General features: G+C 53.6%; 3 protein-coding genes across 9 annotated transcripts; 2 read left to right on the top strand and 1 right to left on the bottom strand.

Annotated features, from left to right (window-relative positions):
• The first annotated feature begins 426 nt into the window (after nt 1-426).
• On the top strand, nt 427-7,463 carry DQX1 (DEAQ-box RNA dependent ATPase 1). Of its 6 annotated transcripts, none has more exons than XM_032352550.1 (11): nt 427-709; nt 1,067-1,322; nt 1,550-1,743; nt 2,109-2,493; nt 2,809-3,042; nt 3,133-3,493; nt 3,576-3,767; nt 5,779-5,898; nt 6,067-6,257; nt 6,592-6,782; nt 7,004-7,463. In XM_032352550.1, the coding sequence occupies exons 2-11, from the start codon at nt 1,086-1,088 to the stop codon at nt 7,158-7,160; spliced, it is 2,262 nt and encodes a 753-aa protein (XP_032208441.1). In that variant the 5' UTR covers nt 427-709; nt 1,067-1,085; the 3' UTR covers nt 7,161-7,463. The 6 variants fall into 6 exon arrangements, with proteins under 6 accessions (XP_032208441.1, XP_032208440.1, XP_032208442.1 ...); XM_032352549.1 differs by having other exon boundaries at nt 427-992; XM_032352551.1 differs by having other exon boundaries at nt 427-1,322; nt 3,133-3,232; nt 3,335-3,493.
• A 1,593-nt stretch (nt 7,464-9,056) lies between these two features.
• On the bottom strand, nt 9,057-10,900 carry TLX2 (T cell leukemia homeobox 2). Of its 2 annotated transcripts, XM_032352575.1 has the most exons (3): nt 10,167-10,900; nt 9,536-9,773; nt 9,057-9,358 (listed from the first exon to the last, which is right to left on the bottom strand). In XM_032352575.1, exons 1-3 carry the CDS (start codon nt 10,564-10,566, stop codon nt 9,142-9,144), a joined length of 855 nt encoding a protein of 284 aa, XP_032208466.1. In that variant the 5' UTR covers nt 10,567-10,900; the 3' UTR covers nt 9,057-9,141. The 2 variants fall into 2 exon arrangements, with proteins under 2 accessions (XP_032208466.1, XP_032208465.1); XM_032352574.1 differs by having other exon boundaries at nt 9,536-10,900.
• Nucleotides 10,901-16,640: 5,740 nt separating this feature from the next.
• PCGF1 (polycomb group ring finger 1) lies at nt 16,641-19,115 on the top strand. Its single transcript, XM_032352537.1, has 9 exons — nt 16,641-16,760; nt 17,185-17,290; nt 17,448-17,600; nt 17,759-17,830; nt 17,953-18,058; nt 18,221-18,254; nt 18,353-18,439; nt 18,787-18,867; nt 18,970-19,115. The coding sequence occupies exons 1-9, from the start codon at nt 16,668-16,670 to the stop codon at nt 19,015-19,017; spliced, it is 780 nt and encodes a 259-aa protein (XP_032208428.1). The 5' UTR covers nt 16,641-16,667; the 3' UTR covers nt 19,018-19,115.
• The last annotated feature ends 3,963 nt before the right edge of the window (nt 19,116-23,078 follow it).

Below are 23,078 nucleotides of genomic sequence, written 5' to 3'. Positions count from 1 at the left end.
TCCACTGAGCAGGTTCCTTTCCCCCTGGTTGGGGGGAACAGCGTTGAGAGCCCCTTTGTGGGTTTGTGAGAAGTGGTTGAAATCACCCCTTCGTGTCAAGACATGAGTGATACTGTGGAAGTGTAACTGAACTGAAGACCAGCGGCAGCTGGACCCTAGCATGAGTATTCAGTCCAGTTTTGTGAAGACACAGCTGCAAAACTACACGTCCCCGGGGCGCCTGGGTGGCTCAGTGGGTTAAGCCGCTGCCTTCGGCTCAGGTCATGATCTCAGGGTCCTGGGATCGAGTCCCGCATCGGGCTTCTCTGCTCAGCGGGGAGCCTGCTTCCTCCTCTCTCTCTCTGCCTGCCTCTCTGCCTACTTGTGATCTCTCTCTGTCAAATAAATAAATAAAATCTTAAAAAAAAAAAACAAAACAAAAAAACTACACGTCCCAAGATGCCTTTCACAAACACACACAATGTACACTATAGCATACACATGCTGGGCGTGGGATATGGAACCTGTTTTCCATAGGCTTCTGACAGATTAAATAAGGTGGAGCAAATGGCCACACCCCAAAACCAGGCTTAAGGATTCCTATTTAAGCCAAGCCCCAGGGCGAAGCCGGAATTTACCTTTGTACTTCACTCGGGTCTGTGTTGGTGGTGACTGGCTGGGTGGGTCTGGACCTGGCTGCCGTTGTGACACGTCTCAGAGCTGCAAGCAGGTTTGAATCCAGGATCCTTGTGGCCCTGCTCCCCGGTTCCTACCCTCTCCCTTCTCCTATTCTTTATTTCTTTAGGCTTTTCCCCTCAGGACCTCTCACAGGTTACCCTAATTCCTGCTGCCCTGGAGGCCCCCTGTGTTAGTCACAGGATTTTTACTACCTAACAGGTTAATAGTCCACTTCTGATCGTCCCTCACTTTCAGACTCAAGGCTCCACTGTTTCCTGGCAGGCAAGAAATGCTGGGAAGGATGGACCCCAGCGCATTACCGCCTGAGGGTACAGGTTAGGGATCAAGGGTGGGAAATTGGTGTCAGTCATCTAATGCAAGGCCTTAATCACTGCCCTGCCTTCTGTAGGTACTACCATTCAGCTACCATGGCCTCTCAGCGTCTTGGGCTGGCAGAAGAGTCTGGCCCAAACCCCGGGGAGTCTGAATTGGCTGTGAACCCCTTTGACGGGCTCCCATTTTCTTCCCGCTACTACGAGCTGCTTGAGCAGCGCCGAGCCTTACCCATCTGGGCTTCTCGCTTTATCTTCTTGGAGCAGTTGGAGAGTAGCCCCGGTGGAGTGGTGCTGGTTTCTGGAGAGCCTGGCTCTGGCAAGAGCACCCAGGTGGGGGGAGATTCTGGGAGTAGACAAAGGGAGGGACTAGAGAACTGGTCCTTCCCCTAGCAAGGTGGGGATTGGGCTGCTTGGAGTTCCAGGGGAGTGGTCAAAGCCCAGGGGGCTGTTGAAGGACCACAGGACTCCCCAAATGAGAATGGCCATAGGTCCCCCTGTACTTCTGACTGAAGTCCAGCATCTCCCTGACTGCTTGTCCTTTCCTGTTCCTACCCCAGATCCCTCAGTGGTGTGCAGAGTTTGCACTGGCCAGGGGGTTCCAGGAAGGCCGAGTGACTGTCACTCAGCCCCACCCTCTGGCAGCCCTGAGCCTGGCCATGCGGGTTGCCGATGAGATGGACCTAACCCTGGGTCATGAGGTTGGATACAGCATTCCCCAAGAGGACTGCACGGGGCCAGACACCCTGCTCAGGTGAGGCCTCTTGGCAGGCCTGACCCAAATCTGATTTTCCTCACACAGTAGAAACAAGCCCAGACCTCTGACACCTCACTCAGTGCTCCCTCAGCCCATGTTACCCTTTAGATCATGCACAATACAATGCTGAATTAAGCCCTTAACCCCAGTCGGGGGCCTCACCTGCCCAACTGGAGTACAGCTTTTGAAAAAGGCATCATCAGTGAGGTCGTGGGTCTCAATACAGGTTCACAAGGTCTTTTTTTCTGACCTTGCTATCAAAATCTATGCCCCCTCCGCCCCCCCGGGGCAGATATTCCCCTGGGCTTCTGAAGCTGTTCGGTGTCCACCCTGACTCCTCTGCCTACTGCCAATGTCAACAGGTTCTGCTGGGACGGGCTGCTTCTGCAGGAGGTAGCCTCAACCCGGGGCACAGGAGCGTGGGGCGTGCTGGTGCTGGATGAGGCCCAGGAGCGGTCAGTGGCCTCGGACTTGCTCCAGGGGCTGCTGCAAAATGCCAGGCTGGGAAACCTTCCAGGGGACTCGAGAGTGGTTGTGGTTACTGACCCTGCCCTTGAACCCAAGCTCCAAGCCTTCTGGGGCAACCCTCCTACTGTGCATGTACCCAGACGGCCTGGCACGTGTCCCACACCTGTATACAGGGACACTGTCCCTACTGATCGAGTGGAAGCTGCCTGCCAAGCTGTGATTGAATTGTGTACGAAGGAGGCTCCAGGAGATGTGCTGGTGTACCTGCCCAGTGAGGAGGTAAAAATGGGCTGCAGAAGGAGGTCCTCACATATGCTGCCTTCCTTTCCTGGGGGAGTTGGAGCAATGCTTATTAGGAACACTGAAGTTGTAGTATTTACTATGTTGGAGTCCTTAGGAAAAACTGAAGGATTTGGGGGTAAGGAGGTCTACCACCCATCTAACACAGAGACTATGGCTCAGTGAATTCCTAAAATTTTGACAACTTTATGTGCATTTTTCCAGAATGACAAGCCATAGCTTTCATTGTTTTTTTCAAAGGGGTTTGTCACCTAAAAGGTGAGAACTGCCTTAATGCCCCACCCCTCCCTTCAGGAAATTTTGCTGTGCTGTGAATCCTTGTCCAGGGAGGTGGGGCCCTTGGCTCTCAGGGGGCCTCCACCACGAGTGCTGCCCCTTCACCCCGGATGTGGCCCAGCCGTTCAGGCTGCATACGAGGACACAGACTTGGGTGCCCGAAAGGTCGTGGTCACTCACTGGCTGGCTGACTTCTCCTTCTCCCTCCCTTCCATCCGACATGTCATTGACTCAGGACTGGAGCTTCGAAGTGTGAGTGAGAGAGATGAGGGGATGTGGGGGCTAAGGATAGAAGTGGCCCACTCTGATCTGTCTTGGCCTTGGTTGGGGGGGCGGTGACAGGTGTACAATCCTCAGATTCGAGCAGAATCCCAAGTGTTGAGACCAATCAGCAAGTGTCAGGCAGAGGCAAGAAGACTGCGGGCAAAAGGGCTCCCACCAGGTAAGAGCCTTTGCCCTACTGAGATCAAACATGAAAAGAATCCCCACACGCAAACCCAAGAAATCTGCAGTGGCCTTCTTTCCCAGGTCTTTCTCCCCTCAGGGTCTTGCCGCTGCCTGTACCCTAAGTCCTTCCTAGAACTAGAGGCGCCTCTGCTGCCCACAGCCAGGATATGTGAGGTGAATCTGAGCCCCGTGGTGTTACTTCTAAAGAGGAGACAGATTGCAGAGCCTGGGGAGTGTCACTTCCTGGACCGGCCTGGTGAGCACCCACCCCCCAGGTCCTGCTGTCTGACCTCCAGGCTCCAATACTCACTGCCTGCTCAGCCCTCTTTCCTTACCAGCTCCAGAAGCCCTGATGCAGGCCCTGGAAGACCTGGACTACCTGGCAGCCCTGGATGATGATGGGAACCTGTCAGACCTGGGGGTCATCCTGTCAGAGTTCCCGCTGCCCCCGGAGCTGGCCAAAGCCCTGCTGGCCTCTTGCGAGTTTAACTGTGTAGACGAGATGCTCACCCTCGCTGCCATGCTCACTGGTATGAGTCACTTCTCTAACTCCTGCCGCCACTTCAAGCCCTTCTCAGCCCTTTCTGGTGTTCTGGCCCCAAATGGCAGCTCTTGCCCCTCTGCTTCCCTTGCAGTGCCCACAAAACCAGCCCTAACCATTTAGCCCTCTCCCGTGTCCTTAGCCTCCTCCCAACGCTGGTTCTTGCCCCCAAGGTGCGTTAATCTCTCCTGTTATTACTAGACCTCCACACTCCTCCCTCCACCCTCTACTCCCCTGCAACTATACGGAATCATCTCTACCCCAGGCCCCGGGGTGTCCCCGCCCACTGCATCACAGCCTTCGGCACACAGCACTGACAAATCTCACAGCTCAGCCAGGACGTCCCCCACCCCACGGAGGCTGAACCCCCTGAATACTTCTGAGTCCTTATTCCTTATGACCTTCTAACACTTGAAAATGCCGACCACTCCTGCCTTGAAACTACCCCCTCAGCACCTGGGTGGCTCGATGCTAAGCATCTGCCTTTGTCTCAGGTCATGAGCCTGGGGTCCTGGGATCGAGCCCCCCACATCAGACTCCCTGCTCAGCGGGAAGCCTGTTTCTCCCTCTCCCACTCCCCCAGTTTGTGTTCCCTCTCTCGATGTCTCTGTCAAATAAATAAATAAAATCTTAAAAAGAAAGAAGGGAGGGAGGGAGGAAGGAATGAACAAAGGAATGGCTGCTTCCCTAAACCTCTGTGACTCGCTCCACCAGGTTTTAATCCTGCTTCTCTGGCTGTCCAGCAGTTCCCTTCCTCTCTTCCCTGGCTCTTTGTCCTCTGCTCCTCCGCTGTAAATCGGGCCTCAGAGTTCCATCCTTGCACCTTCTGCCTTCTCATTCCTTGAGCTCTCTGAGCAAGTTCGTGCACAGCCATCTTTACACCTAAAATGTCCAATCCTTCTACCTCCCTGCCAGTACCATTTTTCTGAATCTTAGGTTTATATATCCCATGCCTAATGGACATTTCTATCAGAACTGGCCACAGTGCCCCAGCCAGGAACCGAAGTCAAGCACTTGCTTAAACTGTTCGCTCTCCACCACCACCAAATCATGCCATCCTCTCTGCAGCTCCACTACCATTATCCTAGACTAATCTTTCCCCAGGTTCTTTCATTTTTATCTCCGAAATGTTTTTAAAATTCATCTATTTGTCTCAACACTCACTAGCAATGCCAGTGTTAGATCCTCACCACCACTCAGCATGGATCCCTTTAGCCTCCTATGTTTTCAAGTAAACTTTAAACACTTGGACTCTTTTCCCTCAAAACTCTTTTCAACAGCTATTCTCTATCTTCTGGACAGAATAAAACTCATTGGCACAGCACATCCAGCCTCTCGTGACCTGGCCCATACCTGCCTCTCCAGCTTTCTCTCCTGCCAATCTGCCTCACATGCCGTTCCCCCTAACCATACTAGGTGCATGCAGGTCTCCAACAGGCTATACTACTAATTTCTGTGCCTTGCCATGTGCACAGTTCAGATTCTCTCTGCCCCTTCTCTATTGAGCTAATTCCTAACAAAACTTCAAATATTGGGATGCCTGGGTGGCTCAGTTGGCTAAGCATCTGCCCTCTGCTCAAGTCATGATCTTAGGGTCCTGGTTTCAAGTCCCACACTAGGCTCCTTGCTCAGCGGGGAGCCTGCTTCTCACTCTGCTGGCTACTCCCCCTGCTTGTGCGCTCTCTCTCTCTCTCTCTCTCTCTCTCTCTGACAAATAAACAAACAAAATCTTAAAAAAAAAAAAAAAAGAACTTCAAATATTGGCCCACACACCTGTTGTGCTGATCAGGTTTGCTTATCTCTCTCACCAGACCCTAAGCTATTTGGGGCAGAGATTGTCTTTCATTTATTTATCCTCAATGTCTAATAAAGTGCAGAGCACCTAGAAAGTTATCAATATCTTGAATAAATTTCCCAAAGTGACACTTGCTACCTTTTCACCCTTCTGTACTGCTGTCCTTTCTCATTCCCCAAAACGACCTTCCTCTCTTCTTCTCCAGCTGCTCCTGGGTTCACCCATCCTCCACTCTCTGCAGAAGAAGCTGCCTTGCGTCGGGCCCTGGAACATATAGATGGTGATCACAGTTCTCTGATCCAGGTGTACGAAGCCTTTATACAGAGTGAGTAGCCCACTCTGCATCTTCTTTAAAAATGCCAGATTTTCCAAAGAGGGGAAATGGTGTGCAACCAGCTGGCAAATCTCCATGCCCAGGAGGAGGCCCTTCAGCCAAGAGCTGGGTTCTCTTGGGGGACTCTTTGCAGCTGTAGCTGTTCCCTTCCTTTTGTAGGTGGAGCAGACAAGGCTTGGTGCCAGGCTCGGGGGCTAAACTGGGCAGCATTGTGCCAAGCCCAGAAACTTCGAGGTGACCTCCTAGAACTCATGCAACAAATTGAACTTCCACTGTCCCAGCCAGCCTTTGGCTCTGAGCAGAATCGCACAGACCTTCAGAAAGCACTGCTGTCGGGATACTTCCTTAAGGTTAGGGGAAAGAGTTGGGGCAAAGGTCATAAAAGGAGGAGAAAGTAGGGGGACCAAAAATTGATATGCCACCTCTGAAACAGGGGTCTGGGTGACCGTTCAAAAGATTTTTTAGAACCAGGAGAAACTTTTTCTTTGAGGTGTTTGGGTATAGGGGCCTATGGGAAATGCCATATGGCAGGGACTCTAACACCTAGAGATGATGCTTTACTTTTAATACTCTCACTGCCCTTCCTAATTCTTTCTCAGCGCCCCCCCCCCCCCGCTTTTCTTTTTTCTACTGCCTTCCTCTTCTCCCTCACTTACTCCTCCACTGTCTTTGCTTTTCAATGAGGTGGCTCGAGACACAGACGGGACTGGAAATTATCTGCTCCTGACCCATAAGCACGTGGCCCAGCTCTCTCCGTACTGCTGCTACCGAAGCCGCAGGTCTCCAACCAGACCCCCGCCATGGGTTCTTTACCACACTTTCTCCATTTCCAAAGACAACTGCCTTTCCATTGTTTCTGAGATTCAACCACAGATGTGAGTTCCCTGATGCCCCTCTTACATTGCCTATTCCTCTTCTTGGGGCCAAAATTATGACTGGGGAGTTAGAGAGCCTTAAGGAGAAGAGGATATCTTAGTAGTCTGTAGTGACATATGATTCAAGGGCACAGCGTTTGTGGAAGGAATGGGAAGAAGTTTAAGAATCTACATTATAAGAGAGGGTACAGAAATCACCTAATTGTGACTCTCTCTGTCAGGCTGGTAGAGTTGGCCCCTCCATACTTCCTGAGTAACTTGCCTCCCAGCGAGAGCAGAGACCTCTTGAATCAGCTGAGAGAAGGAATGGCAGATTCTTCAGTAGAGAGTGAATCCTCCTCCACCCAAGAGTTTGGCGATGCCTGTGTCCTGCAGTGACCTGCCTAAGGAGTGGAACTGAGCTCATCTGAAGGCATTAGATCCTCTCTCAGGCTAGCACTGAGGTAGCCAACCAAAGGTTAGGGTCAAATGTAAATCCTAAAACCTGAGTCTCAAGAAATGGTGGACTGAGAATAGAGGAGACTGGGTAAGCCACGGTATACATATGGTTGGACCCTTTCCTTAGCCTTCTTCTATTTATTGGAGAATGACTGATGTACCCCCCAAACCCCCAACTTATGCCAAACCCACCTTTGTGTACTTCATTTTGATCTATAAAAGTTCTTTCTCTGTGGTGCCAAATTTTAGTTTGATTCTGCAGCAGCACATACAGGATCCATGAGTTAGAGATGACACAGTATCATCCAACTCCTCCAGCAACATCTTCTTGCCTGGCCCCACATGTGGGCAACCCTTTGCGGTATAAATGACCTGGCTGTCACTAACCCAGAAAATGTGTAGTTTGAGTACAGATGGTCTCACCCTGCCCCAAGCTTACTTGCCTTTATCTTGCTCCCACCTACCGGGGAGGAAGAATGAGAGTGCTATAAGAAATCAGACAAAATCTTTCCTGTTTTCCACATACAACTTAGATCCAGCTCCTTCTTAAACCTTAAGGCTATTGAAGCCATCCCCCAACTTTCAATTTTCCACCAACAAGCTTCCCAGCAGCCCCTAGCCCACCAGCATGCTGAAGCTTTTCTAACAACTTCAGAGACATCATGCTTTCCTTTTCCCCCAGCTGAGTACTCCTTTCCCTTTTCTTCATTTAAATCATTAATTTTTATATTTTTCATCATCTTGTACATTGTACATGTGTTTGTAGAAATTGGTGGAAAGAAAGATTTAATCCTCAGAACTCCTCAGAGTGTCTTCCCTTGGAGAGTCTATCTGTTCTCATCATTCCATCTATCTCCATATCCATCCTATGTGGATGTCACCCAACCTGCCCCAAAAGCACTTTTCCAGAATGTATTCTTTTTAGGTCTGGCGTTCAGTTTTGCCTGTAGTTATCTTGCTCTAATCTTTCAATTTCCCCTTCATTATCCACACCACCATCTCTCTCCCCATCCTCTACATCTCCAACCATGGAATTATCTTTGCTTCTTCTTGGATAGTCCTAGTTTTTTGCCAAAATCTGCTCACCCTAACTCCACGGGGTCCATTAATTTTATCCAGTGCCTCCCCGTTTCCCCGTCTGTCCCCACGGGAGACTAGAGCCGTATTAGTGTTCCCAGATTCTCTGCTTCGTAGGGTGTATTAGTATCCGTCTTGCCTGCCACCCAGGCATGTTGTGAGGCTCAAGGAGGAGGGGAGTCAGCAGGTTGAACACACACAACATGAGGTTCAAAGTCAGAAAGGTATCCTTAGCGATTATTTTACAGTTGAAGAATGAGATGCCCCGTGTGGATAACCCTCTGGTTCCTGTCACAGTCAGACCCTTGCCCTCTAGCTCCTCTTCCATGATTCCGCTGTCACTGTTGTCCTTCCTTCGCACCTTTGAAGGAAGGTGCCCTTTGAAGGGACGCTGCTGCCGTCCCTTCCCAGCACCACCGTTAGGCTGCTCTGTGCGTCCAGAACCCCAGCTTGAACCCACCCTCCGAAGAATCCAAAGTCCCCGGGAGAGCAGCTCCCATTGGCCAGTCCGCCCCCTCCCCTCACCTCATTGGCTACCATACCGCAAGTCCCGCCTTCTGGGCTCCTCGGGTTCCATCTGCCTTGCGACCGCAGTTAAGTGGAAAATGGCGGGAAAGGCCACGTCTAAACGCGCGGCACAACCTCGAAACGCAAGCCTGGGAGCCCGCGGCGGCCGTGGAGCCCTCGATGACAGCCTCAAAGCCAGATCCTCCTCACCAGCTCCGCTACCACGGAACCACGGCACCACGGCGTGGTCAGCCGCGCGCTCCATGGTCCTGGGCCGGGCACTCCGCGCGGCGCCTCCGTCCGTTAGAGAGCTCTCGGCCGCTCGGGCAGGCGTCGCTCACACCACCGAGGCGAGCCCGGACACGGAAGCCACCTTGTTGTCCTCGGCCCAGGGCTGCAGGTTCTGCAGCGCGAAGAGCGACGAGTTGTGCAGGCAGAGTGGGTCCGGGGGCAGCGGCGGCCGCAGAGGCCGCGGTAGGGCATCCTGTTGTAGGTGCAGGAGCAGCCGGCCGGCGCGGTGCCGCTCCGCCTCGCGCTCCTCCGCCGTCTGGCGCCTAGGCGAGCGGAAACGCGGGGTCAGCTAGGCCGGCCCTCGCCGACCCCGCGCCCACCCCGCGCCTCGTCACCGGCCGGGCCCGCGGTTCCAACCCAGCCCCGCGCCGTGCCGTGCCGTGCCGTGCCGTGCCACCACTTGACGCCTCCCGCGAGCCCTCGCTCGCCCCAAGCCTCACCGCCACTTGGTGCGCCGGTTCTGGAACCAAGTCTTGACCTGTGCGTCGGTCATGCGCAGGGCCTTAGCCAGCGCTGCCCTCTCCGCCGAGGCCAAGTACTTCTGGCGCAGGAAGCGCCGCTCCAGCTCCAGCACCTGCGAGCGGGAGAAGGACGTGCGCGGCTTCTTCCGCTTCGGGGGGGTCCGGTTTTGGTAGGGGTGACCTATGCGCCGCGTCCCGGAGAACGGCGAGAGTGCAGCTACGGGGAGGAAGAAGAAACAGGGCAGGGTTTTCAGGGCGGCCCTTCTAGGTGTCCGAAGCCGGGTGCCATCCCAGCAAAGGCCTCCAGACAAGAAAGGGCCTCGGAAGAAATGGCCCTCCCCCTTGGGTGAGGAAGAGACAGCCCCCGGAACTTCACCCTGCCCTACCCGCAGTGTGGACTGTGGGCTGCAAAGGAGGGCGCGGACATCGACGGCAGCTCCCTCCCCATTGCCTTTCTGAGCATCAGGACCAAGAGAAACATGTTGGGGGAGGATCCCCTGGGATGATCCGGGCGGGGAGCGTACGGGGAACTTGAGTCGGAGCAGAAGGATCAAAGATGAGGAAAAGGGGTCAATGTGGGGCTGGACGCTGGAGGGTCGGGCAATCTCACCCGTGAGCCGGTCCTTGGCAAAGCGGCGGCCGCTGTCCATCCAAGGGAAGGTGAGTCCGGCTAGGCCCCCGGCTCCGCCCAAGCCCGAGGGTCCAGGCACTGCTGGCGCGCTTCCCGCGGGCGGAGGCACTGGCATTGGACGATGCGCCGGGACACGGATCACGCCGCCTGGGCCCATGCCTGAGCTGCCAGGTAGCGGGGCCAGCGAACCCGCGGGACCGTAGCTTGAGGTTGCGTGAAATCCACCCGAGAACGGTGCACTCTCCGCATGGCCCTGGCCGGCGCGACCGGGGCCTAGGCCGCTCCCGGGGGGTTCCGGGCAGCTCAGGATCTGATCGATGCCAAAGCTGATTGGCTCGTGGTGCGGGAGGTTGTGCGAGGCCAGGACCGCCGGCTCCATGGGTCCGGGTCAAGGAGGACCACAGGAGTTTTGGCGGTGGGGGAGGTTGCCCCAGGCAACTCTGGGAACCCAGTAGCCGAGCGTTCCGGGCGGCAGCCTCAGGGGCCCGCGGGGCTGGCCGCTGCGGGTCTCCGGGGCCCCCGGGACAGCTTCATCCCTGTGCACGGGGAGTAGCCGCGCCCGTGCCGGCCTCTGCCGGGCGTCGGCGCAGGGACTCGCATCCCGGGGAAGGGCGACCGGCGGGGGGCCCCAGGAGGGCCTTGCTGTCCCTGAGGCGCAGATGGACGCTGGGCTGCCAGGGCCTCTGCCCGAGTCCGGGGTGGAGAGGGTTGGCCGGCTGGGGATGGGGCAGTGACTGACAGATCAGCACTGGGTGGGTAGTGGGGGCTGGGGGTAGGGCAGGGGCGGGGCCGTACCCGTTAAAGGGAAAGAGACGCCTGTTTGAGCCAAACGCCGGGACGACTGGCGGGCGGGGATGGTGGGGATAAGGGGGGAGGTGGCAAGGGTGTTAGGAACCAGGTTCAGCACGGGAGGGGCCGGAGCAAGGGCTACTGCGCGCTGAGTCAGGCGAGATGCGCACAGCAACTCCATCCTCGCCGGCCTCCGCCTTTGGGCTTCCTCGGCCTCACCGGCTTCCTCGCAGGTGTCTTCTCCCACAGCCCCCAATTTTCGCCTCGCGATGGGTCCTGCTTGCCGACTCCCAGATTCGTTGTGGCCCCCGCCTAAGTGCCCTCGAAGACCAAATCTCGTTGTGGCTTCCTGGCTGTGATGGGAAGCGGTTGGGAACGGCGCCGGCGATTTGGAGGCTCGGGAAGAGGACAGGTGTGGGAAGGGGGTGGCGGGGCGCGTCTGGTGGGCTAGGGCGGGGAGCAACCACTCCAGGCCAGCCACCCTGGCGCACCTCCCGGCCTCTGCCGTAGGGGCCCTACCTTCTTCCCCGAATCCCAATAACCAGTGCCCTGTGTTTCTTAGAATTTCGATTTTCTGAAATCGGTGTAAAGCGTACCATTGGCTCAACCCAGGCTAAGTCAGGCGGATGAGAGCCTGGGGGTGGCGTTCCGCTCCCCACAAGGGACCACCAACGAGGGACTCTGCCGCTCCATTCTGCGCCTAGGAAGTCAGTTCTCAAACACTTCCCCCTCAAAGGCGAGAGGACAAAATCGCCACAGGCGACACGGGGGTCCTCACTGAAGCCTTCGGCGGTCTCAGCCGCGTCATTTTCCACAGGCCCTTCACCCACCCAACTCCAGAAACTGTGCCTGGAGTGTGTCAGGGATGGGAGGTGGGGAAAGACTGAAGGCGCTCCGTGACCTTGTGACCTCTGGCTGGGAACCCAGGAGCTGGGAGTGTGTGAACTCTGCGTCCTTCCCGGGATGGGACCCGGGCCCGGCGGGCCCCTGCGCTTTAGACCCGCCCCCGCCGCCGCCCGGCCCGGTGCAGGCCGCCATAATCGGGTTAGCTGGGTCGGAATTACATTACCTTCCCCGGCCCGCCCCGGCCCCGGGGGGGCCCTGGCGCCTCCGAGCCGGTGAGACTGGGCGCAGGGAGGGGGGTTGTTCCTACCATTCCGAGACGGTGGGCACGGATGAGCCGCTCGGCCTGCCTTGGACACGTGGTGGCCAAAGGACCCCACCCTGCTGGGTCAGCCCTAGCCCCTAGCCCCCACCCCACTCTGGTGCTCAGCTCCAGTCGTCTTGTTACCCGTGTAAGCCGAAATGCCTTCCAAGTCTAGTAGATGGGTCTCCCTCGGTGCACGGATCTTCCAGTTGATTCTCCAGGATCTCCTGGGAAAGACTGCCCCTCCTTTCTCACCAGCAGATGGGCTGCAGCCCTGCGCCTGAGGCAGGGTGAGGGGGTCTTTTCTCTCCAGGGAACTGCGAACGGTATTTGGGCATCTGGGCAGGAAGATAAAAAAACGAAGGGAATGGTCTCTCCCCACTAAAGCCACCACCCCCTCCTTCAAAGTTCTCAGAAGCCTCAGTCTGAAGAGGGTGAACCATGGAAGAGGGAGGCAGTCAGCATCAGTAATATGTGACTTCCTTCCCCAAATTCTTGTCCACTTTCACTATCCAATTTCCCCAGCCCTTTCTGACCCTGCAAATAGCCCCTTCTGAAGGCAGGGCCGGGGGTGGGGGTAGAGAGGGGGCTCCCGCCAGTTTGGTAGCTGTGTTTTATCTTGATGGGTTGGTGAGACAGACATTATCACCTCCCCTAGTCCCTCACAGAAGCCCAAGCACCCTTTCTCAGCAGTAGAGAAGTGGGGCTACTAGGGGCCATGAAACTTAGGCTGTTCAGGCAGGGAAAACCTCCCAGAGGCCACTTGGGCTGGATCCCCTGAATGAGAACGGAGAGCCTAGGGAGAGAGCAAAGTAAGTAAAGATGCTGGCCTGCAGGTTAAGAATCTGTCAGTCCTTTTCTCCACTCCAATGCGTGGACTTCTGAGGAAAGGCTGGGCTCTAGTGTGTCTGCAATCAGGCTGAATAAATCCTTTTTGAATGAATCAGTGAGGAAGGAAGACCTGTACACCTGCTGACAGTTCACCCTGCCTTTTGAGGTCAGCCCTGATGGCACTGCCATCCAGAGATGGCCCAGCCAACTCTTGGAGGAGAATGGTCACAAACCCAGTAATGTATACACATCTTCTGGGGAGTTACAAAAAAAGAAATGAGTGCCCTATTTTTAAGAAAAAAGAGTATTCAATTCTGTCAGCCACAGTCCTAGGAATTCCTCTGCTTGTCTCCAGCTCTTTGATCCGGATTCCCCGGAAAAGGTGGTTCCTGCTAGTTTATATCTAAGATGGAGGTCAGGGCCCCTCCATCCAGGCACAGGACCCCTATGTGCATGTGGTCCCCAACCTTCGTTTTCAGGCCTTCAAATTTGCAGCTTCACAGGAAGAGGCATGTCCCCAGCCTGTGCTCCAGTGACGTCCCTTCTTTTCTACTTTTTGTGCAGTATCTTCCCCATGAGATGGTCCCCACTTCTGTATCATCATTTCTCTCATTAGCTTAGTCCTTCCTACCCCCAACTGTCTTAGGTCTTTTTTACCTGGACCAAAAATCTTTGCCTGACTCTTCAAGAGAGATTATGTTTTTCCTTTCCCTTGTACTCCACACAACCACTTCCTCTACTTCCTCACCATTTATTCTTTTAATTTTAATTTTAAGGTAATTCTACACCCAGTGTGGGGCTCGAACTCACAACCCCAAGGTTGAGTGTAGCAGGCTCTACTGACTGAGCCAGTCAGGTGCCCCTCATCCTTTATTATTTTAATCCACTACAACTTGGCTTTACCACACTCTTTTTCAAAGAGCTCCGGTGTCTATTATCAAGGATTTCTCGACATATTTTGCTCTGGTGATTGCCAACTATTTCTTGAAATATCCCTTTTGGTTTCTGTAATACTGTTTTATTTTACATCTTAGGCTTCCAGAGTCAAGGCTTATATTTTTTCCCCACCGACTTCACTTTTTCCACTGAAGACTGAGTATTCTGAGAGCTCAGATTTCAGCTTTCCCTCTCTCTATTATCTGCTGAAGATTTCATCTGTTCTAATAGTCCCATCTATTATATCCACTCAGAAAACTCTGGGACCTCTATCCTTGGCTCTGACACTTGTTGTGTTCCAACCCTCTGTCCTAACCTTCTGGTGAGCTCCACCTGCCTTTACTGCAGCCACCTTAAAGTCCAGCAGGCTAGAGGAGGTGTTCACCTCCCAAGCTCCTCATTCACTCCCTCCTATGCTTCCCTTTGAAATGTCTTATATACAGCCCTTTCTTCCCATTCCCACTGATACAACCTAATCTAGGCCATCATTACCACAGAATACATTTATTCAGTTGCTCATCCAGAAAATTTTGATTGAACTCCTACCACACACCAGGCACTGGAAATAGAGCTGCAGACACAACAGAAGAAAAAAAAAAAAATCCCTGCCATACAAAGCTTATATTCTAGTGGGGGAGGCAGGGAAAACACAAGATATATATTAAATAATAATAAATGCTAAGAAGAAAACAAAATAAAGTAAAGGGGGAAAGTGAAAGGACAGGGGTTGTGATTTATCTAAAGTGATCACAGAGGGCCTCACAGAATAACAACCTGGAGGAAGAAAGGAATCGTTTAGATATCTGAGCATTTCAAGTTGGTGATAATGCAAGTATATCTTGGTGTTATCTGTGGAACAAACAGTAAGGGGTCTAATATAGCTGGAAAGACCATGCAAGGCCTTGAAGCATTATAGGACTTGGGCTTTTAGTCTTAAAATGGAAGCTATTAGGTTAAGGAAAAGATGCCTGATTTTATTTTATTTTTTTATTTATTTGTCAGAGAGAGGGAGCGAGAGCGAGCACAGGCAGACAGAATGGCAGGCAGAGGCAGAGGGAGAAGCAGGCTCCCTGCGGAGCAAGGAGCCCGATGTGGGACTCGATCCCAGGATGCTGGGATCATGACCTGAGCCGAAGGCAGCTGTTCAACCAACTGAGCCACCCAGGCGTCCCAAGATGCCTGATTTTATATTATATTTTTTATATTATATTTTATTTTATATTATGCTTTTTTTAAACAAGTTTCTTAGGGTAAATTAACATACAATAAACTGTACATGTTTAAAGTGTATAAAAGTGTATGTGTACACACATGAAGCCATCACAATCAAGATAACAAACACATCCATCAACTCAAAAAACTTTCCTTATATCCTTTTTATTCATATGGAAACATGGAGCAAGGAAAGCCGGCCAGAAGCCACTGCAATCAATCATCCAGAGGACAGATGATGGTATCTTGGACTAGGGAGGTAAGTAAGCAGTGGTTGTAGTGAGAAGGGGTTGATTTAAAAATCACTCATCTCATATTTTCTTGCTGCTTATCCACTCCAATTATTCAAAAATAAATGAGCAAAAATGTTTCTTTCATAGGGTAACTCCCTCCCTTCAAAAAAATGTCTGCTAGCTCCCTATTGCCCTTAGGCTAAAGTCCCAGCTCCATGAGGTCTTGCTTGTATCACTACTCTCAAATCCACGCCGTGGCCTGCTTCCTGTCCGTCTTTCCAGTCATTGCCCTTCACTCTGCTTTTTTCTCTTTTCCCACCATACTTCTTATCCATGCATTCCAACCCTATTCTCTAAATTGTGCCCACACAAAGTCCCACTTCTTCCAGAAAGAAAGACCGCCCTCGGTGGTCTCCACTGGGATTACTCCCTTGAGTGTCCCAACTACACCTGATGTTAATACTTCACAGTAAACTTATCCTTGGTTTTCAGTCCCACTGGAAGTACCCAGAGATCGCGGTGTACAAGGTCTAGAGCTCCTAAGATTTTCTCCTGAGTACGGGGCTGGGCCTATGCTACTGCAGTCTCTTGCTGCTTCGGCGTGTCTATGTGCCGTAGTGTCCCAATCCTCCTCCCCTCCTCCTTCGGCATCTGCTCTGCATTAGTCTGTCCCAGGCCTCCGCAGGCGCCGATGATTGAATCATCATCATTAACCGGGGTCTGCCCCCCCCCTCCACAAGCCCCGGCGGCAGGGGAGAGGGGGGGCGAATAAGATCGCTACACCAAGTCCCTGAGGGTCTCTCCCTCCCCGCCACCCTCTCCGAGACTCCGCAAAGCCCGGAGAAACTCCCGCCGCGGAGCCGGGAGAAGGCCTGCCATCCGGATGAAGATCCGTAACGTGGACGCGTCAGCCGACGACGGCTACAGTACGAGGAAAGGACCCAGGAGGGGTTTCTCTAGCGGGGTCCTGGTGACGGGAGATCGACGACCCTGATCGGCGGCGGGCGGAGACCGCTGGGCCCTTTGGGATAGAAGGGGGCAGTCTTTTGCTGGCTCCAAAAGTTAGTCCCGGGGTAAGGTAGGGTCTATTGTGATGATTACTACAAGAGGTCTGTGAGATAAGACCCCCCTCCCCACAACCCCCCTCCCTAATTACGGATTGAGGAGGGGGAGGGGCCAGTGGGGCTCAGGTGAGCACACGGGGAGAAAGGGACATGGGCGGGGCCTTACAGAGGGTCAGCGAATCCGAAAAGACCTAAGCCCTCGTTGCTGGGCGACAAGTCCCGCCCCGCAGGCGGCACCGGAAGTGGCAGGCCGGGATCAGCCTTTAAGATGGCGTCTCCTCAGGGGGGCCAGATTGCGATCGCGATGAGGCTTCGGAACCAGCTCCAGTCAGTGTACAAGATGGACCCGCTACGGAACGAGGTGCAGGGGCGGCAGGGTTACTGCTGTGGTCGGCTAGCGGTGCGAACTCGGGCCGGCTGGAGGACGGGCGGTGGCTGGCCTGGCGCCCAGTGCGCCTGCGCAGAGACAGGGTGCCCAATGCGCCTGCGCGATTGCGGTCGGGTTGCCAAACTCCGAGCTAGGACGCTTGCGCATTGTGCCGCCCACGTCGTGTAGTCTCCCCTGGGAAAGGAAGGTAGGGCGAGTCCAAGTGAAGAGAGCCCCCGCTGGGCGCGGAGCCCCCTGCTGGGCGGAGGGGGAGTGTCCGCTCCCGGGAACTAATCCCTTGCGGACCGCGCGGGGTGCGAGACTTGGCCGTGGGGTTTGTTGAAAGGCATCTCCCGAGCTGGAAAGGCGTATGATTGGGGTTGGAGGGGGTGATCGGTGACGGAGAGTGGATCCGCAGGAGGAGGTCCGAGTAAAGATCAAAGACCTGAATGAGCACATCGTCTGCTGCCTGTGCGCTGGCTACTTCGTGGATGCTACCACCATCACAGAGTGTCTTCATACGTGTGAGTGCCCTGGACCCTGGCTGGTTCTTCCAGGCCCTAGTCCCCACCAAGCCGGTTGCCACACTGCTGGCTGCCTGCCCCAACCACCCAGGCACCCCACCCAGCGCACGAACCCCATCCCCAGAGGGACCAAGAGTCTGTTTTTTTCTTCCTGCAGTCTGCAAGAGTTGTATTGTGAAGTACCTCCAAACCAGTAAGTACTGCCCCATGTGCAACATCAAGATCCACGAGACACAGCCACTGCTGAACCTCAAACTGGACCGGGTCATGCAGGACATCGTGTACAAGCTAGTGCCTGGGTTACAAGACAGTGAGTGACCAACCTAACTTTGAGGGGCCTCTAGAGGACTGATGCTGGAGATGACAAGGGCTTTGGTGGGAATCACATAGGTAAAGAGGTTGACAGTCATGGGGACAAAGTATGAGGGAGGGCTAATACTGTATTTCCCACACTCCCCTCCCTTCTAGGTGAAGAGAAACGGATTCGAGAATTCTACCAGTCCCGAGGCTTGGACCGGGTCACCCAACCCAGTGGGGAAGGTATGTCCCTTGGCAGCAGGAGCGTAAGAAAAAGCCCCCAGAACATCCCTCTTGCCCAGTTTTGCTCTCTGGGGGAAAAGGAATATGGAATCTGTGCCACTGTCTTCACTACTCTTTCTTAGAGCCAGCCCTGAGCAACCTCGGCCTCCCTTTCAGCAGCTTTGACCACTCAAAAGCTCACTACTATCGCTATGATGAGCAGCTGAGCCTGTGCCTGGAACGGCTGAGGTAAGGAGCAGGTCCTGAACTGTCTGCAGTAACAGTCAGTGACTCAGAACCAGGGAGGGGCTTGCAGTGAGGGAGTGTCTGTTCCCTTGAATAGAGTATACCATAGTGCTGGGTGGGAACTGGGAAGGATCAGACTCCCTAACTTGTGTCTGTTTCCCCCAGTTCTGGCAAAGACAAGAATAAAAGCATCCTGCAGGTGAGAGGGGCTGAGGGGAGGACCTCTCTAAGGACACTCACTTCCCTGTGGCCCTTCCCTGACACACCTTTCCTCTTGCCTTCCATCCCTGTCCCCAGAACAAATACGTCCGATGTTCTGTTAGAGCTGAAGTTCGTCATCTCCGGAGGGTCCTGTGTCACCGCTTAATGCTAAATCCCCAGCATGTGAGTATTTCTACAGTAGGTTTTTGGGGAAGGAAGTGGTTGAAAGGGAGGGATGGAATCTGTAGTGGATCATAGTAGTTCTTGACCTACATGAGAGAGCAGTTTTTTGGTTTTTTTTTTTTTAATTTTATTTATTTATTTGACAGAGCAAGAGATCACAAGTAGGCAGAGAGGCAGGCAGAGAGAGGGGGGAAAGCAGGCTCCCTGCTGAGCAGAGAGCCTGATGTGGGGCTCGATCCCAAGACCCTGAGATCATGACCTGAGCCGAAGGCAGGCTTAACCCACTGAGCCACCCAGGCACCCCAAGAGAGCAGTTTGTAAAGCTGTGCCCCCATTTCCCCTCCTAGGTACAGCTCCTTTTTGACAATGAAGTTCTCCCAGATCACATGACCATGAAGCAGATATGGCTGTCCCGCTGGTTCGGCAAGGTAAGCTGGGGCCAAGGCAGTCCCCAGGGCAGCAATGGGCTGAGGGGGCGTTTTGGGTAAGAAGCTCCCACTGACTGCTTCTTCTGCTTGTTCTCTCCTTAGCCATCCCCTTTGCTTTTACAATACAGTGTGAAAGAGAAGAGGAGGTAGGGGCCAAGCCCCCGCTACATCCCTGTCCCCTTCCTTCCCCAGATATTTATGTGAAATAAACTGTGGCTTTATTTTTTGAAATAAAAACTTTAAAAAGCGTCTGTTTTTTTTCCTTTCTTCCTTTCACGTACTCATGCTTTGTTCTGTGTTCTGCTTCCCTCAGAAATCCTCTGAGTTTCATCTTGAAGGAGGGCCTCTCTATGTCCATGGTCCCTCAGTGAATTGCCAAAGGAGAGGGGTAGAGGACCCTACACATATAAAACTCAGAAGGTGAGCTAAGTGGAACCAGGTTACCCATACCAGCCTTTTTTTTTTTTTTTTTTTTTGGGTGAAGGGAAGGCTTTCTGGAGGGGAGTTCTCACTGTACCTGAATTTTGTAGCATATGCTACAGGTTTGAGTGGAGGTGTCCTAACTCAAGAGCAGTGAGGGTAGGGCTAGGGTTGGACAGGGACCACTGTAGGACTGAAGGAGATTGATATTTTATTTATTTATTTATTTGACACAGAGAGAGAGAGATCACAAGTAGGCAGAGAGGCAGGCAGAGAGGGCGGGGAAGCAGGCTCCCTGCTGAGCAGATAGCCCAATGCAGGGCTTGATCCCAGGACCTGAGATCATGACCTGAGCCGAAGGCAGAGGCTTTAACCCACTGAGCCACCCAGGCACCCCGATGATTGATATATTTTAAAGAAAACTCTAAAGAATCTAAAAAATATATAAGAATAATTTTTTAAAAATAGGGGGTTAGGACACAGGGAGCACAAGGGTGTTGAGTGGAGACATGCTTGTCCATACAGGATTCAGTAGGCCTTCAGGTACTTGGATTAGGTGAAGCTAGGGTGAGGAGAGGGAAGTGGTGCCCAGGAGAGCAAAGGCAACTTCAGGTAACAAGAGGAAAGCAGGAAGGCTGTTCATTTCCTTGATTAATTCAGCAAACATTCCTTGTCTGTATGAGCCCAGCCATGAGCCTTGGGCTCTGAACATAAATTCAGCCAGTCTCCTTGTTCTGTAGCCTCTCAGTAAGGTAGTCAGAAACTTGTCTGTCTGGGACAGTAACAGATGGAGGAAGAAGTTCCTGAAGGAAGCTAATGGGCTGTGGCTGAATCTGGGATGAATGGGAAAGGAGCCCGCAGCATAAATGTTGCCAGAACTCAACTTTGAAGCCTAAGTCTTCTACGGGCCCAAGTCTGACTCCAGTGAATTCAAAGTGGTCATTGTGCATGGCTGGGGAGGGCTGAAGGCATGGAGCTTCCAGGGATAGAGATGGGGTGGCAGAAGACCTAGGGGAGGAATTCGTGAAGATGGTGTGAACTGGCTAAGAGAGTCTGAGACTGGGGTGTCCCGGGGTGGAAGTGGGCATGTTTGAGGGGCCTGAGCATAGTGACCAGTGCACAGTAGACCTGGCCTTCCCTACACACAGATGAAGTTTGTAGGTCACAAAAAGAGCACAGTGTGGAGGGACTGCAGAAAGCAAGGAAGAGCCCTCAAGTGTAATGGGCAGTGAGGACCAGGACGGGGACACTGTAGAACTTTCAGCCTGACAGAATCTCCATGATTCCCAAACCGTCGCACGTTTCTGACTTCATGCCTAGAATACTTCTCCCTCACCCCATACCCAGCTGTTCTTTCAAGGCCCAAGTATCACCTCAGCCAGAACCCAGGCTTTTTGACCCCTTTGTGCCTGCCTCTAAACCAGCATATATCTTGAGGTTTGGGGTTAATTATATCTGCATCAGTTGGGCTCCTCCCCAGTCTTCTGGGACTCACGGCATGGGCTCCACTCAAGCATGCCCCACTGAGGCTTTTCTCCAGGGGTTTGCAGGTGAAAGGGCATTTTTAAGGAATTAATACCACCACCACTCCTCCCTCGCCCCCCCAGAGGTGTGGGCTGAAGGGGAAAGAGAGTAGAAATTCTCCTAAGGATATTTTGGGTCCGTAAGCAGCTGCAGGAGTTGGGGACTAGTCTGATTGGGTCTTGGCCGAAGCTTGGCATCAAGAAGGCCCAGTCAGAAGATAAGGCTGACCTGGGAACCAGGCCTCAGGATGAGGCTTTTTAACAGCGCATGGCTTGAGGCCAAGGGGCAGCAGAAGGTGCTCAGTCAGGGATCTGGGGTGCAGCAGGCAGCCTCCCCTCGCCCCCAGCTCAGCAGAACCGTCTTTGTGTCTGTCAGCGGCTGTGGCAGAGGCAGCTGCAGTGCGTCTCCCATCTCCCAAGGTGACTGATGCAGGCCAGCTGTGGGCTGAGGGCGGAGCGCTGCTCTTCCCCTATTTATGAGTCCCTTATCCCCTCCCTGGCTTGCGCCTCACAGAGTCCGTCCCCCAGGGTCACTCAGGTTAAGATCTGCACCACGGGGAGAATCAAGCCCAGTTCTCTTGAGCTGGGCAACCGAGAATGTGCTTGGTCACTTGGTTGTGTTCAAAGAGGCCAGCTCTCAGCTGGCCTTCTCCAGGGGGTGCTGCCCTTGACCTTGCAGCCCTTCTGGGTGGAGGCGTCAGTCAGTCCTCACTTGCTGGGTCGAGTTGGCCCTTGCCCCGTGCCTTTCTCATCTAGCCATTTCGGCTGTCCACACTCACCTGGGGGAAAGGGGCACCGAGATTTGCCCCCACCTTTGGCACAGGGGCAGGGAACCCACCAGGTGAGAACCAGTCCCTTTCAGCCTGGCCTGTCTCTTCCAGCACCAGGTTGGGCAGAAAAGGAGGGAAAAGGGACTTCACTGGAGGTGGAGCAGTGGGTCTGTGTGTGTGTGTGTGTGTGTTGAGGATGGGGTCCAAGTCTCCTGCCACTCCCCTGGTGCACACAACCTCCATAACCACAGAACAACGGGGTCGGTGAGCCAGCATACAGGGCTGCCACAGGATCACAGACCCAAGCAAGGCCCTCCAAGAAACGAAACTAAAATGTTAAGTGTCTGAGTCAATTCTTTTCTGCAACATTTTCTGAAAGAGAAAACAAGCTCTGAAGTGTGATAGATGAAGGGCTGCCCTGCCCTGCCCCGCTGCCTGGAGTTTCCTCCCTTAACTCACACTTCCCTGTCACTGGCTAACGGACTTCCCTAAGGGTCTAAAGGGGCGGCCAAGCACCTCTCTGTGACTGTTCCTGTCCTTCCACCTCCCCGAAGGGGTTATTCCGAAGATCCCCCCGACGTCCCTTTACATTCACAGAATTCAAAGGAATGCGCAGGAAGGGAAATTTGGAGACTGAAGTTTGTTTATTGAGCAGATCTCTGCCAAGAGGGGCATCAATTTGGGGTGAGCCTGGGTCAGGCTCCCACCAGGTGGGAGGCTGAGGTGGGCAAGGTGGTCGACAGGTACGGTGTCAGGGAATGAGGGAGAAGGTGGAGCTACAAGGAAAAGGACATCTGAAAGGGGGTGATGAACAGAGGTGTGAGAAAGCATCCTTAAATAGGAATAGAGGCATCTTCCTGAGGGAGTGAAAGTTGGAATGTGGGGATCTCTATAACGGGGAGGAGCAGAGGACACCCAGTGTCTGAAAGGACAATCAATGAGGGGAATCCGAGGAGATGGGAGACCACAAGGGGTTGCTTGAGAATCCTGAGAGAGGAAAACCACCACCACAGGCGGGGGTGGAGGGGGATGGGAGGTGGGGGTGTGTGTCTATGAATCCCTCTGTGAAGGAGGCCTGGGACAGGGAGCATTGGACCCTGGGGTGGGAGGTATGGGTGAGGGAAGCCTACACGACAGCTGAGCTCCACAACCTCCTCCCCACCCCCAACCCAGAACCCAGGTTTCATCTCTTAATCTCCCTCATTAATCATTCACCTTCCTCCTACCCCCATCAGCGGATCTAGTTTCTTCCCAGCTCAGGTTCCAGAGGTTTTGCTGGAAGAAGTCCCCTACTGTGGCCTCACCATCGTCTGGACACAACCCTGGCCACTGGGCTGACCTTAACAGGCTCTGCTGTCAGTGGCCTTCTGCCTTTACTAGTCTCTCCTTCTCTTTCTTGTCCCCCAAATGAGGATGGCCCAGCTCCGTTGTCCAACCGCATTACTTGAGCCTGGTTGCTGGGGGCGGGGCGAGGGGGGCGGGAGAGATGGAAGAGGAG

This window comes from Mustela erminea, chromosome 7 (genome assembly GCF_009829155.1).
Source record: "Mustela erminea isolate mMusErm1 chromosome 7, mMusErm1.Pri, whole genome shotgun sequence".
Taxonomy (NCBI): Eukaryota; Metazoa; Chordata; class Mammalia; order Carnivora; family Mustelidae; genus Mustela; species Mustela erminea.
Note: the sequence above shows the minus strand (reverse complement) of the source record. Positions and strands in the feature narration are given on the sequence as shown.

What these genes read in the sequence shown, in the direction of transcription:
- DQX1 (XM_032352547.1), top strand. Translation starts at nt 1,032, where the DNA reads ATGCAAGGCCTTAATCACTGCCCTGCCTTCTGTAGGTACTACCATTCA. An exon ending in GCTCTGGCAAGAGCACCCAG is followed by an intron (nt 1,323 to 1,549) that starts GTGGGGGGAGAT and finishes TTCCTACCCCAG; the next exon opens with ATCCCTCAGTGGTGTGCAGA. An exon ending in CCTCGCTGCCATGCTCACTG is followed by an intron (nt 3,768 to 5,778) that starts GTATGAGTCACT and finishes CTTCTTCTCCAG; the next exon opens with CTGCTCCTGGGTTCACCCAT.
- TLX2 (XM_032352574.1), bottom strand. Translation starts at nt 10,566, where the DNA reads ATGGAGCCGGCGGTCCTGGCCTCGCACAACCTCCCGCACCACGAGCCA. An exon ending in AACCGGCGCACCAAGTGGCG is followed by an intron (nt 9,359 to 9,535) that starts GTGAGGCTTGGG and finishes CCGCTCGCCTAG; the next exon opens with GCGCCAGACGGCGGAGGAGC.
- PCGF1 (XM_032352537.1), top strand. Translation starts at nt 16,668, where the DNA reads ATGGCGTCTCCTCAGGGGGGCCAGATTGCGATCGCGATGAGGCTTCGG. An exon ending in TGGACCCGCTACGGAACGAG is followed by an intron (nt 16,761 to 17,184) that starts GTGCAGGGGCGG and finishes GTGGATCCGCAG; the next exon opens with GAGGAGGTCCGAGTAAAGAT. An exon ending in TAATGCTAAATCCCCAGCAT is followed by an intron (nt 18,440 to 18,786) that starts GTGAGTATTTCT and finishes TTCCCCTCCTAG; the next exon opens with GTACAGCTCCTTTTTGACAA.